Below are 16,636 nucleotides of genomic sequence, written 5' to 3' on the forward strand. Positions count from 1 at the left end.
TTCCTCGTCTGTGCCTCTCTCTCTGGGATGGGACGAAGCTGTGCCTGTTGGAGGATGCCCTCCTTTAGCCTTTTTCTCTGAGAGGAAATGCTGAGATGGTACAGCCCCCAGCACCACCCCCCCTCCTCTTGCCCTCGGCTAACCTGGAGACACAGCTGCTCAGCCTGACAAGATTAAGATAGGGTTGGTATTTGCGTCCGGCTTGCTGAAACACACATATTGTACATTTGCAGGAGGTTATTTCGTCTTCCTGATTGTGTCCATGAAAATGCTCCATAATTCATGCTTCACTATCGATTACTTTTTTGTTAGATATTGGGTGTGTTTATTGCAAGGTATGCTACAGATACTAAACACTATAGTGCAATACTTGCTTATGCTCATCTTTGGCAATAATTCCCCATAATGTGCTATGTGGGATTTGCTTCTGGATTGTGGAATCCTCTCCTGCTTCAATTTCGTTTGTGGTTGCTGGAAAGAGGAAAGAGTTAAATGTATGACCTGAATACAGATATTAGGATTTCCTGCTCTCTCTCTCTCTCGGTCTTGAGTTAAGGCATTGTAAAAAAAAAATTAAAAAAAGGAAAGGAATAAAAAAAAATTATAATAATGTACCACCAAACATCTAATATGCACTCACTAGCCAAAGTATTTGTCAGATTTCCAAGGCACTTCAAAACAAAATTTGTCAGTCTGCCTGTCACGAGCGGAAGACACGTACATGCATACATAAACCGCACACGGACGCACACACACTCTCTCTTCACTCTCTCTCTCTTCAACTCCCTCCCTTTCTCTCTCCCGGCAAACAGTCATACATACACACACACACACACACACACACACACACACGTACACGCTAAATACTAAATCCTCCTGCCGTCCTCCGTGATGCGTGTAAATCAGAGCGTGTTCGCGCGCCCGGCCCGTGACACACGGGAAGATGGACCGCGGCGCCGCGCCGCGCTCCGCCGCTGAGCCCAGGCCCCCCCGCTCATCAGCCTGCTAATTTGCGGCCTGTTAGAGACTGTTGGAAAGCAGTTAAGCTGTCAGCCGCAGTGCAGCAGCGCACCTCTCTCTCTCTCTCTCTCTCTCTCTCTCTCGCTGCAGCTGCTCTCTCTCTGCTGCCGCTCTGCGGAGCAGCGGCGCCGAGCCTGGCAGGCGAGCGAGCGAGGGAGGGAGGGAGAGAGGCAGAGAGAGAGAGAGAGAGAGAGAGAGTGAGGGAGGGAGAGAGAGGAGGCGTGACCAGGGGGCTGCCAATCACCGGCACTACAATAGCACGTGTAGCAGTCGTGGTCGGAGACGCGGGCAGGGCTCTCCGGTCCTCACACGCTTGCGTCGCGATCGGCGAGGACTGGTCGAGCCGCGGCTGGTCGGGGATGCTGGCCGCTCCGCCGTCGCCGCTACGCGAATCCGATCTGCTTTAAATAATGCATGCGGAGGTAAACCAAGTACCGCTGGCATACAAGCGCTGAATGACGTATTCCACCACCACCGACCCTCTCACCCCCCCCCACCCCCATACGCACACACACACACCCGGCTACTCCTGTGCTGTGAGAGAATGCTGGAACCTGTAGCTGTCGCGTGAGCCGAAAAGATGTCACACTACCATTTTATCAAATGCTGTAAGTAGCAGCCTGCAGAGCTGTCTTTCTCTTCCTTATGTATTTGTTTATTTATTTTTGATAAGTCTGACCGTAATGTCTCTTTGGGGCTTTATGCTGTGTCTACACTGTGTCAGTGTGCATCTCTTTACCCTTTCATTCTGAAAGTCAGGTCTGTCGTTTTTTGGGGGGGTGGGTGTGTTCTGGAGCATTTGGCTGGTGATGTGTGGTGCTTTAACACGGGGTGAAAAAGGGGGACGATGCCGCTATTGCAGATCGAGTGTCCCTACCTGGCGGTGCATATCTTACCTTGCGCTTCTGAGAGACTCAGGTTATCGTGGCATGTGTGCGTACGCTATGAGTGCCTGCACGTTTGTGTGTGTGTGTATATCTGTGTGTGTGCATTTATATCTTTATGTGCATCCATGTGCATGTGTGTGTATATGCACGCGTGTGTGCATGTGTGTATCTGTATGGACGTCTGTGCATGTGAGTGTGTGTGTGTTTATGCATATGCAGTGCATTCAAATTTGTGTGAATGTGTGTGTGTATGCATACTGGGGGTGTGTGTGTGTCATTATGACTGTTTGTGTGCATGTATGTGTCTGTGTACGTTTCTGTGTTTGTGTGCACGTGTGTGTGTGTATCTATGTGTGTGTGTGTGTGTGTGCATGTGTGTTTATGTGGTGTGTGTGTATGCATGTGCAGTGCATTCACATTTGTGAGAATGCGTATGTACATTTGCATGTGTGGGTGTTTCTGTCCGTGTGTGCACATATATGCGTGTGTGTGTAGTATGGGGGCAGTGTGGCAGCTTTACTGCAGATGTCAGTGTATGAACATGATGGCTAAATGCGTCAAAGTCACAAGCATCTGCATCTGCTCTCTGTGTCTGGGTACTTCAGGGCCATCAGCAATGCTAAAGGTTTCGAGAGACAGAGGGAGAAAAGGACAGAGAGAGAGAGGAAGAGAGAGAAAGAGAAGGAGAGAGAGAGAGAGAGAGAGAGAGAGAGAATGGCTGCTTGCCTCTGTCCTCCAGCCAGATTCGATACTGCTGTCGGTGAGGCAGGGAGTCGATTAACTAACGCACTTTTCCCTTCAGGCACACACAGGGGTTCAGGAATAAAACAGAGTGTCTGTCCAAATGGTCACATCGCATCTGGGTTTGGAGAGGAGCATGAAGGTGAATACACAAGGACAGGGGCTTGGTCAGAGATTGAGGAGGATGAGAGAGAGAGGAGGAGAAAGAAAGAAGGAGAGAGAGAGATGTGAGAGAGTGATGGGAGTTTGTGGTCAGTGAGTAGGGGCAGCTTCTGGGATGAAGATGTGAGGAGTCTACCTCTCAGATTTGCCCAGCATCTGATAAAGAATCGGGATATGACTTCAAAGAATGAAGTACAGTGCACAGTACATATGCGTGTGTGTGTGCGTGTGCGTGTGCGTGTGCGTGTGCATGCTGTATGAGCACAAGCCCGGCTCAACCCAACACAGCTGTCAGTGAACATGGCCGAGTTGCTTGCGTTGAGTAGTTTTTGGATTTCAGCATTCTCTATGCAGCATGTGGCCGCTGCACTTGTGCAAGTGAAGCCAGCAGATTTCACAGTCCACTCACATAGAAAGCCCTCGAGGATCTTTCCTGCAACAGAGTGCACTGGAAGAGAGCCCTCTCTCAACCCTGTCTCTCACAGCTGTCTGTGAGAGTTAATTTAACCTCTGTCCACTCACCTTTCGCTTTTATTATCTGGACGCAAGTAGAATATTCCAATGTTAATCAATATCTGGCAGCAACTCAATAGGTTCACCTACTGAAGCAAAAACAGGATTCTCTCTCTCTCTCTCTCTCTCTCTCTCACTTTCTCTCTCGCTCTCCCTCTCTCTCTTTCACTCACCTGTCTAATTAAGGATGCTGTGCATGAGAGCTCAATGAATTTGGAGGTGGCGTGTATTATGTGGGATTACCTGGTCCAGTCCACTAGTTAGTGAGAAGGACAGTACATTTTGGAATGCGTGCTCATGAAACACCATCAATATGTGTCACATTTGCTGCTGCAGACACATGTTTTTACGGGCTGTAGCTTGTGGTCCAGTCAAGTTGCTTTGGATTTTTGCTTTTCTGTTCCTCAGTGTATAATGTATATGGAAAGTAGACACAGACCGTCTGCATGCTTGAATATGAAAATACAAAAACTGTGCCAGTTGAATTTGATACTCTCCAAGTCTCTGCCAGCATGATACTCCTATATTTAGTAGGGTTAGAACCACAAAGGCATACGCATTGGTTTAGAGCACATAGTATGACAGGTCTAACTGTACTCCTCTTCTGACTTCTCGAGTAATTTTATATTAATGATCTTAGATGCTGCAAGGAGTGACACTTGAGTCACTTTGGGACTCAGCCGCTCGGTCTCTGAGACAGATTTCATAAACAGATTTGGAAAGAGGTCACCGTGGGGCAACTCACACCTCAGCAGTGCCAGAATGAGAATTCCACAGAGGTTTACAGACGCGCCGCGGGGCGTTCTGTCCTGCGTGATTCCTATAGCCGCGGGTCAGTGGTTTATTGTCTGTGCCTGGAGTTAAAGCAGAGGGACCCGAGCTGGTCAAGGATGGGGGAAGCTTTGTAATGGGACTCGGTCAGAGCCCCGCTGTTTTACCTTTGAACATGGATCACGCCGTAACAAGATAGTAAAGCCAGATCTCGCAATAGGTAATGAAATGCTTAGATTGTGTTAGCTTTATGGGCTCTCATGAGCTGAGCAGTGAATTTTTATATGGATCTATGCCTCCGTAGATAAAGACATCCAACTAGTCTGCACCTGCTGCATGATCCAATTGTACTCTGGTGGTTTTGAGGGGATTTTACTGCAAAGGTCATGCACATTTCAAGCAGAGACTCTTTTAAATACACTGTCAGTGAACTCATGCAGATGCATTGATCTTAAAGGTGTCCTCCACGTTTTATGAGTACATCCAAATGTAATTTTTTTACAGTAGCGGAGGGTGGTTTACATTTCCTTGCAGGTTCTAATATATGCATATTTCACTATTTAAATTCACTCTTTTTAATTACTGTAATCCCTCACAAGGCGTATCAGAATAAATGGGCTGAGTCAACCAAGGAGAGGACCTGCTCGCCTGTTCAAGGAAAGCAGGACAGGGGAGAGTGAAACGGGTTCGACAGGAAGTAAAGCGTAGCTCGCGCCATAGCCGCAGATAAAAGCGTGTCTGCTCAGTGTCCCGCCCCCCCGTCGGGCTGTCGGCCCAGGTGAGGAGAAGACGGGTTGGGGGGGATCGCTCCAGGTGTCCGTCACGGTTCTGCTGACGGGGCTCACCGCCGCCCAATCACCACCTGACGCCGCTCCGCCTCGCCATCTGGTCCGCGCGCGGAGACCCCAGGTGGTCCTGCCCCTGGCTGTGCCCTTATGAGTGACAGGCGTGGCACCGCGTAGCATGGCATGAGTGGAGATGGACCGCATACGCCTGTCTGTCCCTCTCCGGTGGCCTGCGATGCCTCTTTAAACAGTGTCGGGGGGTGCGGGGCGGTGCTTCCCTCTGGAAGTGTCCCTCCGTGCGGTAGGTGGATCCGAAGCTCTGATGTCAGGCCGGGAGGGGGAGCGGCCATCTGTTCAGGTGACGGCCCTTCCTGAAGATGCCATTAACGAGTCAGATTGATTTAGAGAGGGAGCCGGCGGGGAAGAGGACTCGGTCTTCAGATTTGTATTGGCAGAGCGATAGATGGGCGTGTCCAGATGCAGCCGAGACGTCTTTCTTTATCCTGACAGGACGGCGGGGCGGTGAAGGGGCGGGCCCAAGGCGAACCGACACGGCCGTTAAACCGAGCGATCGCCGATTGCCCGAGGGACGCACATCTGTTATTATGACAAACAGTAAAAGCCGGAGATTCGCTGGTCATGCTTTTGTTTAGGGGTTTTTTTTCTCTCTCTTTTTTCAGTGGGCCAGGAAAATGGTTGATGATGTCTGCACAAGTTTCGGTTGAAAAGTCTTAGGTGTGTTGAGCGTGTAAATTGCCGTAAGGGGGTCAAACCGCCTGCAATCATCAATCTTCCCCAGGTTCCTGCATAGTTCATTCTGCTGTACGCAGCAGCTTAGGCCCGACACCTGGAGCGCTGTGAAACTTGCGTCCTGAGCATGACGGCAAATGGAAAGCACCTCCTCCCCGTCTCGCCCTTGAAACACAGGGCACGCTGTCAGGCCTTTTGCCGAGCGTGCCCCGTGCCTCCCCCTTGGCTATCCCCTCCATTTACTGCAAAGTGGGGGCGAGTGTCCAGCGTTCTTCCCCGCGGGCGTTCTCTCACAGACCTTTTGCTGAGAGATATAAGGCCCAACTGTGACAGATGCTCTGCTTGTTTTTTTTTTTGCAAAATGAGCCGCTGGCCGCCGTCCCGTTCCAACCTGCAGGCCCCCGAAACACTGGAGCCCCGAAAATATGCCCCGCCCGGCCGACCACCCGCTACCACTGCTCTGCCACTGTCCAGCAAAGGTCAGACCAAGGACAGCAGATAGAGGACCCACACTGTAAAATGCGCAGTGTTAATTCAGCTCTTACAGTGTTAATTCCACTCTTAACAAATAACATTTGGTCACACTCTGGAATTAGTTGAATTCAATTCAATGAGTTGAATTAACACTGGACATTTTACTGTGCATGAACCCGTCTGAGGCTGGGAGCTGCAAGGGGTACTCTTGTGTGTATGTGCACTGCTGCTGTATGTAAGTGATACAGGGATATTATAAAATAGTGCAGAAGTAAAAATTTTAAAGGATAAGCTTCTCATGTTTTCCTGTAAAAATGTGCCCGGTGGACTGGAAAACCATTGGTCGGCATGGTCAAGCAGACGGTGAAGCTAAAGTCTGTTTGCCCTTTTCTCTGAAGCTCAAGATGTGTGATAAATAACATGGTAAAAATGTGCAACAGTTACATTAAGGTAGTAATCTGAGCTGTAAGGAAAAGTGTTACCTCAGGTTTTCATTTATAAAAGTAGATGTGAAAAGACTGGTGTGCACTTTTACCATGAAAGTTGTGTATTAACGGCTTCTATCAGTTGTGACCCAATGACTTGGCACCGACTCTTCATTGCCGAAACCTTTTTGCGTGCACTTATGTAAAGCGTTCTGGATAACAGCGTTTGCTAAAGGCTTACATGTAAATGCAAATGTAGTGCTGCATGAAAAGGTGTGCTCGATTGCTGCGTGACACATAAAGGCTTTCAGAATCACCCATTAAACTATCAAGCCTCTCTGCCTCGCCAGCACGTCTCCTCTGTGTCTGAGACAAAAAGTACTTCTTCTGAATCGTCTACTCGGGCTGACACTCCAGATGTGCTTCAGAGCGTGCCTGCCATGTTTTTGTGAGAAACTAATCCTGGAATCACAGCTTTCATTGTGGCTTACAGAAATAGTATATCACTGACGTGCAAGCTGTTGTCTTGTATACCAATATGAATTTGGCTAGTTGTTTCATTTTCTTTTCCCGGCGACGTGTGACAGTTTGCCCAGGCTGACTGGTTGAATCATTTTTAGGTTAGACTCCCATACTCTTTTCTCTTGCTGTGTAAGTTTGGCTGCTTCATAATGTATGAAGTACAAGTCTGCTGCTGTCCAATTACTCTAAGGGTGATTTAAAGTGGATAACTGAACATTGCTGCAATTATTTTGGTAAAACTTCTCCCTAAAAAAAAAAACTTTCAGTGGGATTTAAGTTCACTTTTTCATTTTCTTTCTTTTTTTCAGAGGGATCAAATCTAAGTGCAAATTGAATAATTTATTATGATATTCTATCCAGAGCAAAAGATTGGACAAATCTAGACTTTTATATAATTTTTAATTAATTTATTTATCTGAAAGAGGGCACAATGTGGTACATATGGAGTGCACTATTGCATGAAGGTGCAGTGCATGATGTGATTTAGGCAAGTAGGATATGCTCCTGGATCACTATTGTTGTTCCTGAAACAATATTCCAATGAACCAATCATTGCTCACTGATGTTATTAGTGCGTGCCGAATAACCTTCCCTGCCCTGAGCCATTTCAAAATTCTGCTTTCCAGAGAGATAAGCTATTGGGTAGCACCGCATTTCAGTTCACAACACCAAACAAAATGTATTTTGTTGATTTGAAACAAAAAATATATAAATAAAACTGGGTGCTCTTGTAAAAACATAGTAGATATGGGTTCTCTTGGAACTGGGGGGACGAAGCAATCCTAAAGCAAAGCTGATTGATGTTCTAGGTACTCCAAACACAAAAACACAGGGAAAAGAATGGATTAAAAAGCCTTTATTGTGATTGCTATGATATTAAAAATGCTGGGACAGAAGAAAAGCCAACAGCTGGTCTTCATCAGGACTTAAAAAAAGGAAGTTCAGATGTGGTTTCACCAAATAGGAGGCAAATGTGTCACATGAATATAACAGAAATCTGAATGTATATACTAACAAAATCCTTGATTTACTGAAATATTTTAGTTGCTCCTGTTTCAGTAATTTGTTTAAACAAGCCCTCTTTATAGTTCACATTAGTTAGCTAGTTAGGCTAACAAGTACACGTGCTAATAGTTAGCCTTGTGTCATCTTAGCTTAACATTAGTATAACTCAATGTAACAAATTGGTTAGTTATTAATTTGTGAACAATAAAGTGTTTTCAGTGAAGTTTAACTTCTAACTAGCTAGTTATCTTAGCTCAGTTAAGCACTGCTCTACCTCAGCTACAAATACAACCAACTAAAATAGTGAAAATAAACGGTGGAAATAAGGTACCACTAAAATATTTTCATTAAATCTATAATTCTGTTAAATTTTGCAAACAGAATTGCAGAGATATGGTGCACATAGTAAGGTACCTCTCTGGCAACTGGGGAGTTTTGGAGGGAATTTTGAAAAAGCTCAGGAGCCCAGGGTTTTTCAGCACAAACTGATGACATCAGTGGGCAACAATTGGTTAATAGGAACGTTGTTCCAGAAACAAAAGATGTTGAGTGAGGGACATGTCCAACTTGGGTAAATCATGTTATCCTAGGTGCAGTAGGTAGAGAAAACAAAATTATATTCTGTAATTATTTTGCTCAAAAATAGTAAGTGCTCATTCACATTCTTACTACATCCCCATCAGCTGTTCAAAATTACCACTGTTCTAACAGAAAACATCCCATCATATTCTCAAAACCTCAAGGTTTTAGCAGGATTTCTCTTGGCAGCATGCCACTGTAACGGCCAAATTTATGCAAAGCCATATGTTGTTATGTTCATAACAGCCCTTGTTTAGGAACCAGGAAAGACTTGTTTCACTTGCCAGGAGGTGAACAGTCACTCAGTTTTGAATTCAGTGTTGAATTAGTTGTTGCTCTATAAAGAAAAAAACTGATAAAAATAGCACACACAATATCATTTCTAGGATTTCTCTCATTATTTAGGCTATGTATTGGACATAGTACACAGCACCTTCTGTGCTTATACAGCTGCAGTTACTCTGGGCTATGATGATAAAGCAGTCCTTGCTTTAGGCTACAACGTGTCCCGTCTTGTGTGAGATTTGAACCTGCGTGCCATACAGTGATCTATATGCGTGCAATGGCAGAGGGCTGTTTGACGGTTTCACAGAGCAGTTTGCAAGCAGCTGTGTCGTTCCATACTGCACTGTTGCTGCATGGTGTGGTTATGAGTCGTTGAGTAAAAACAGGCTGCTGTGTGTCCTCTCTAACCTCCCCAGAATGCCACAGTGTTTTGTACTGTGCTGTGTGTTGCGCTTCAGCTCCTGTTCTGAGGAGGCTTTAATCAGAGCCCTAACGCTTCTGGAGTTCTGTCTGGACCCACTGTCAGACCAGCCTCAAGGTCAGGGCTGGACCGGCCGATGATGCTGGCCCGAGCGTTTCCACGGCAACCGGGGGGGAGTCTGAATTCCGCTGAGTTCTGAATTACTCTGTATTGCTGGAATGCGGCCACGTCAGTCTCTGAGACATGTCCAAGATAACTTGGCTATTAATGCGTCCTTTTTTTTTTCTCAAGGTGGATTTAGAAAGAGAACAGATCAGTCAGAGAGACCATGAGCCAGACAGTCAGTAAAAGTGCCAGCCAGTGCCAGCTGTACTGTAATGTTACATGGCTATGTGTTTTGGCACTGGAATAGTGGTAAATATTTACAATGGATAATTTAGCAGTTCTACTGTGAATGAGAATCAGAATTAATGTGCACATAGCAGTGTAACAGTAGCAGTCTGCTAAGAAACATCAAGAGAAGACCAGAAAGATTCACATTCATATTTAGTTACATGGGCCTGAAAACCAGATTGTAAACTGCTTAAAAAACAGCAGAAATGTCAACATCCACAGTGTTTTCCCTGCCCCTCTCTCACTGTTTCCAGTGTAAACAGTAACAACACTCCTCCTCCCTCGCTCCTCGCCTTTGAAGATGCTGATGTATTCTCCGTCTCTCTCGTTCCCTCTCTCACTCCCTTCCTCTCCCCGTCTGTCGACCAGGTTGTTTTCAGCTATGTAACGTCTTTCGCTCCCACGACATGGAGATCGACCAGTGCCTGTTGGACTCGTTGCCCGTGGGCCAGCGCCAGCGGCTGGTCAGGCGGATGCGGTGCGACCAGATTCGGGCGTACTACGAGCGCGAGAGGGCCCTCCAGAAGCAGGCGGGCCCCGGGGCCCGTCCCAGACCCCGCAAGAAGCACAAGGTCCGCTTCGGCGTGTCCGACGTCATCCAGGACGCCATTGTGCGTCACGACGATAAGGAAGGTGAGCCATTCGCTGGGCCGGAGAGGGGGGACAGGGACGGGTGGGGGGGAATCCTACACCTTGCTGCTAGCGGGCTATCTAGCAACTGGTAAACTCCAAACTAAATCCAATTTTTTTTTTTTAATTTCTAAAATGAAATCGTAGAAAAATAAAACATCTCAAAATGAGCCTTACAAGGTATGATGTGCTTGAGTGATTGCCTGGTAATATTTCCTCCATCTACAAATGGACACTTAAACAGCTGGATCTCGGCACTTGAGTTGTGTGTGTAAAATTATCATCGTGCCCATTGCTTATCCTCCAAGAAATAATGCAATTGGGCGCTGTTCTTCACGGCTGACATTCTTGTATGTTGATCTCTTAAATCTAAAAAGTAGACCTTAAAGCTTCATTTATGCTATAGTGTTGGGAAAAGTTAGCACACGCTTTGTCTGCTCATGATTTGAAGCAACAGAATGAAGATATGATGCTGGGGAAAGTTAACTGCAAAGTCTGTTCAGCTTAAACTCATTGGCCTTTTGAAAAGGGCCAAATGACATCACCCTGCTGGAGAGAAAGGGTGGGGCTCTCGGTGAAAGGGCCCTGCAGAAACACAAGCGCAGTGCCCCCAGGGATTGGGTGGAAGGGCAGTCTTATGGAGCTCATGGTCACAACGCCTAACAACCACCGGGTTCAAGGAATCCAAACTGTCACGCGGTCCCGTCTCCCACAGCTGCCCTCCCTCGGTGACCATCGGCACCTGCTGAATCGCCCAACTAAATGGTGCCCTTTTATCCAATATCCTTCTCATTCAGAGACATGGGGGTGTGAGGGGGATTAGATCAGCGGGCTGGGGGCTACTGGGACAGCGGAGAAAAGGCCAAATTAATTTCCAGAAGAAGAATGCTTATTAGCCGTGAAGTATCAACTCATTAGTCACAGCGATTATTTTGGAGTCGAAAAAGGAAAAGGCTAACGCTCTGAGAATGGGCCAGGCTCCCCGGGAGCAGGCAAAAATGATCTATCAAAGAGCGAGGCTCAACGGTGATCACAGAGCCGTCCAAAGATTGGAGCTCAATGTGACAATACAAATGTAATCAAGCAACAAAACTGCAACAGAGCAAAGACAAATAACTGTGGACATGCCTGTGTGGACATGCTGCTGTCTACTGTTAAATATATAACGGCTGCCTTTTGTCTTTATTCTGTTACTGTACTGCTCACAGCCAATGGCAGCTAGAAATGACGGAAAAAAATAAGATAATTAATTAATTAATACAGCTAAATGTTTAATCTGCGTGTGAATGCATTTATTGTGTGAGTTTATTGGACATGTGCAAATACATACACTGGAAAGCTGTACCATGATGAAAATAGTGCAAGTAACCGAGGGTTAATCTCAGATACTAAACTCAGAACATTTAAGTCTTCATCATAATATTCTCTTGAGTAATACAAGCCTTCCACAAATGTGTGTGGAGGCAGTGTGTTTATTTTTCTGAAACCCAGTCGTATTGGATGGATGTAATCATATTGCAGCATACTCTGCTCTGGGAGAATCAAACAAGACTCACTGTTACCACAAGCAGGTGATTCCTCTCTCCCTCCCTCTTCCCAACCAATCCCGCACTGTCAAACCCCCCCCACCCCCAGCTGTCTTTACCAATCTCTGTCAAACCCCCCAGAAGCCCTTGCAGGTCACCGTGTAAATCCCACTGGCTGCCAGTGCTGTCCAGTCCATCTTCAGCACCAGCTGCCGTGCTCATGAATCTCATGGAAAAACCATGGGTCTTTGTGCCCACCTGCTAATCACATATTAGCATCCTGGCTCTACCATAGGTTTTTGCTGCAGAAGACAGATTATCTCATTATTACCTACTCAGACTTGGTCAAATTTGACAAGGAAGAGAGAAGTTTTGATTCAGTCTGACTCTTTGCCATTGCCGGGTGGTTTGAAGCAACACCTATTCCTGCTCATGAAAGCAATAACGCCTAAGCGGAAGCAAGTAAAGCAAGGGTGTGAACACTTGCAATTGATAGATTGAAAGCAGACAGTTGTAGTTATTTTTTACACTGGTAGTTGATTATACTCTCTACATTAGAGAGTGGCAACACTATAAAACTCAGACAGCCCTGGAGGGATTGATGTTGTTATTTTTAAACGGTTGTCGCTTTATTGATTTTTTTCACGGGTGCTAGCAACCAAGGATTTCCCCTAAACTAGCGGGCGACATTGCCCAGAACACTTCACCTCTCTCGGGAACCTGCTTTGTTCTAGGTGATTTGACAGTTTTTTGGCATATAAATGCCAGTGCAAAGATTAGTATGCTGTAACAGATGACATGCTGTAGGTGAATAAGGGGGTTTGGGGGGGGACACTGTAAATACATCTCTCTGTTGAGGAAGGAACAGTGCGAAGGAACAGGGGGGCCAATCAGTACAGAATCAGGTTTCCCTTTGAAAACCTGTGGCATCGTGAACAGATATGCAGGGGATGGATTTGCCCGGGGCCTGCACAGCCGATCATAAGGAAATGTTCTAGAATTATGGTCAGCTAAGGAATCATCAACATCTTTAGAAGAAAGGGAAATTAAATCTCCCACACGGTAGGATTTTGATGTAAAAAAAAAAAATCTCTAGCAGGTAGGGGGGAAGGGATTTTCCCATGCTATCTACGTATATGTTCTTGTCCAGTTGTGTTTTTTTTTAAATTGTTTTGACTGTGGGAGGGGGGGATTAATCAATGCAGTTAGGTAGATATTGTGGTCCCAGGTGACACCAACATGATTGGAAATTATCCAATTATGTTTTCAGTCTTTTATCACATTCAGCATAATCATGTCTTTTAGTATACTACAATTTCTTCCTAAAACCTTATGATTTGAGTAATATTCCTCTGGTGATGCAGCCTCTGCTGATTTTCACAAAGCCAAAGCATTTAACAGCCAAGTCAATGCTCAGGTCATTTGATCATTAACAGGAATAACCAGTGTGAATTTTCCCTTTAGACATAGATTATTATGGGTATAACAATGTTTGCTATATCTTTCAGGTCACCTAGAACTAGCTTTGAATAAGCCTGTTCAAATCCTTCTCTAAATGAAAAACAAAGGGCCATTTCCCAGAGTCTCGGTTCAGCAAAAAAAAAAAAAGGGAAAATAACATCATTATCAACTAGAGAGATAGCATTTTTCCCCTGTCATTGTTTTTTATATTAACTTTAAGCTGTCACCATAACCTCTGTTGCAGTAGGAGGTGTGGATGCATGCCCCCTGTAATCACAACTGTCACAGGGGCACGAAGCAATACTGAATTATGACAATAAAAAAGAATGCGTGTATGCATATCTCTTTAATGGCAGTGATGGAGTGTTCGGCGGCAGCAGTGGCGAAATTGGCTGGATCAGCACTGCTCAAAAGGAACTGTAGAATGGCAGAGTCTGGGAGCAGATAGTGTTGAATGAACTGTGCATTTAACCACTTGGTTGCTGTTTCAAATCCCATTTTGGGTGCAGATTTAGTGAGGCATCTAGTGAACACTTGGATAAGATGACATTTTTATCAATATTAATCGCCCTGAGTATAGACATAATCAACAAATTAATATAACAAATATACCGCAGATGGCACAACAAGGAGTCCTCAGGATGTTAAACTGGAATTTTTAATTCATTTATTTTTGCTGACTAGTGAAAAGGTTTTAAAGATTTCTACTGAACCTTGCTGGATTACTCATTTAAATAGATTACTGTTTAGTCATCTAAATGCGTAATGCATAACATTGCTCTCTCTGGCATCATTGTGATCGCTGCTAAACCTATAATCTAGTGGTCTTGTTGGCATGGAAACAGTAATTTCAGCAAATACTTACTTATTTAAAGCTCTTATTTGAACACACGAGATCTTTGTCTACTAAACTTTGTGCGGTGAATTTTTTAAAACGACGTTCATCGTCAGTGATTGGCAGTATGAGTCCGCACAGACTGACCGGCGCTGTCCGTCGCTGTGGAGCGAATGCGATCCACCGCTCCATCACGCCATCGCAGTCGGAGGAGAGGGACGGACCGGAGGATCCTGCGCCGCTCGCGTCGTCCGGGGAGCCGTTGATTTCGCCTCTCGCGCTCTGCAGCACCGCGGGCTCGATCCATCCCATTGATTTTCCAATATAAATCCAGATGCCCCTTTGTAAATAAAAAGAGCCCAGTACTGAGGATCGCCGGGGGGCATTTCGCAGGCCGGTCTGCGAGTCCGCGATTTGGGAAGCAATTTCCAGCGCTGTCACACGTTCGCCGCGCAAGACCGCTGCTTTCATTATCGCGAAACAAAGGCATACCGCGCAAACCGCGAGTATGACAAACGCTGTCATTGCAAATAACAGCTCTGGTACAGCGCAGGGCTGTTTTATATATGAATGGAATAGCGGCTATCTGCAAAACAAGGCCACCATTAGGTAAAGATTTCCAATTTTTGGCAGGATGTTTTATCCAAGATATCGCCCTTTGGAAGAAGGGAAATCAATCTGAAGACACAAATTACGTATGATTGCGGGATGCGATTTAGCTCTGATGAAATCGAAGCATACTGTGTTTTTTCATGGTCTGCACTGAGTTAATCCTGTTTGGCCCAGGTCATTACAATCATTAAGCTAGATGCTCTTATTCAGAGTGACTTGAATAAGTGGAGAACATCAGTGTCTCAGGAATACAAAAGTTCAATTCAACCGAGAAGGCACAGAAGGCTCATTTATACATTTATGCTCAATAAATGTAAAGTTAACTGAACAAACCAACAATTTGTATTGTAAACTCAAGAGAATATCACTATGAAGATGACCTACCTTTACACAGCTATATCTATAAAATTTTCCCTAAAAAAAATCCAAAGAAAGAAAGAAAGAAATAAAGATGATAGCTGAAGAGGTGCAGTCTGAAGAGGCTGATCCTCAGAGGTGGAAGGTTGGGCAAAGTTTCTGCTGTTCTGAAAGCAATGGGAAGCTCATTCCACCCCCAAGGGGCCAGGACAGAAACGTGACTGGAAAGTGCAGGCATACAGGGGTCAGGGGGGTCAGGCACCCTGGGGCAGCAGACCGGAGAAGTCTGGCTGCTGTGTAGACTGGCGTGCTGATCTTTTGAAGTTGTAATGGAATAGTCCCTTTAGCTGCTCGATGGGCTAGCTTTGAATTTGATGCAGGCCGATATCAGTAACCCATGAACAGAGATGAGAAGGGGAGAAAAAGGCATGTGAAAGTTCATTCCTTTCACTCTTAGGGTATTACATATCAAAGTTATCTTATGTGTTAGTTTTCATGCAAGGGTTTACACGCTTTCCAAAAGTCATGGATCATTATTGCTTAAAGGGGGGAGTATTTTAAAGACATTTAGCTGGGTTTCAGCTTTGAGAAGATAAACATGGCTACTAAGAGGTGTCCGTGAATCATGTGGCTGAGTGAAAACACCCCTGGGGAGTGTCTGAGAGGTGTGGGGCGGCGGGGTCTGTGGAGAAATGGGGGAAGGTTTGGAATGGGTCCCCTCAAAAAGAAGTGCTCTGCAAGATCTGCCGGCAATGCAGATCAGCGGAGTCCCTATGGGTTACCTTGAACATACTAGAACCACATCAAGTTTAGAGAGTCACTTTGATGGGCAGGTCTTGCTGCTCCTGGCCACTTGCCTTGCCTTGACTTTAGTTGAGGGGGGGGGAGGTATTTGTCATTTCTAATTTGGCAGCAGCTGGGTTTTAAGGCCCATCAATTCCATCAGGTGTGAGTTCTGTGCTTTCACAGCCTCATTCGATAAGACATTGATTGTTTTTGATTTGATATCTCCGAGTCATACTGCACCCTAGGATTGCCCTGTGGGATTCAGTATGGTGAAAAGTGCACAAACAGCCAATGTGAACACAAAGGCCAGCTAGCTCTGTAATGCAGATGCTAAGCCCAACAACAGCCTGACAACTCTGCAGTCTGGAAGGATGGGTTTATGTCTTTAGGGAAATTTGCTTAAAATGTCAACAGGAGGTATGTGTACGAAGGGGTGGAGGCAAGTATTTAAAAATCCCAACCAAAATGTCATTATAAATCATGTTGACACCAAACAATGAAGATTAAGCCACAATTATGTGTGTGTATAAAAAGGGCTGTAATTCCTACACAGATCACTCAATATGGATGTGAATACCCTAAAATTAAAGCTGGTAGTCCACAATTTAGCCTTGTGTTCATTGTTCAGTAGCCAAAACAACTAAATTGTATTACTGTCCTAATACTTTCGAATTTAACTGTATATCCAGAATATCT

At 45.4% G+C, this 16,636-nt stretch overlaps 1 protein-coding gene across 1 annotated transcript in view; it reads left to right on the forward strand.

Annotated features, from left to right (window-relative positions):
- The window catches only part of LOC135250346 (unconventional myosin-XVI-like), a 123,978-nt gene that overhangs the window by 7,968 nt on the left and 99,374 nt on the right, over positions 1-16,636 (forward strand). The window contains 1 exon segment of the mRNA XM_064326547.1: positions 10,103-10,366. Coding sequence (XP_064182617.1) covers positions 10,103-10,366 — 264 coding nt within the window.

This window comes from Anguilla rostrata, chromosome 3 (assembly GCF_018555375.3).
Source record: "Anguilla rostrata isolate EN2019 chromosome 3, ASM1855537v3, whole genome shotgun sequence".
Taxonomy (NCBI): domain Eukaryota; kingdom Metazoa; phylum Chordata; class Actinopteri; order Anguilliformes; family Anguillidae; genus Anguilla; species Anguilla rostrata.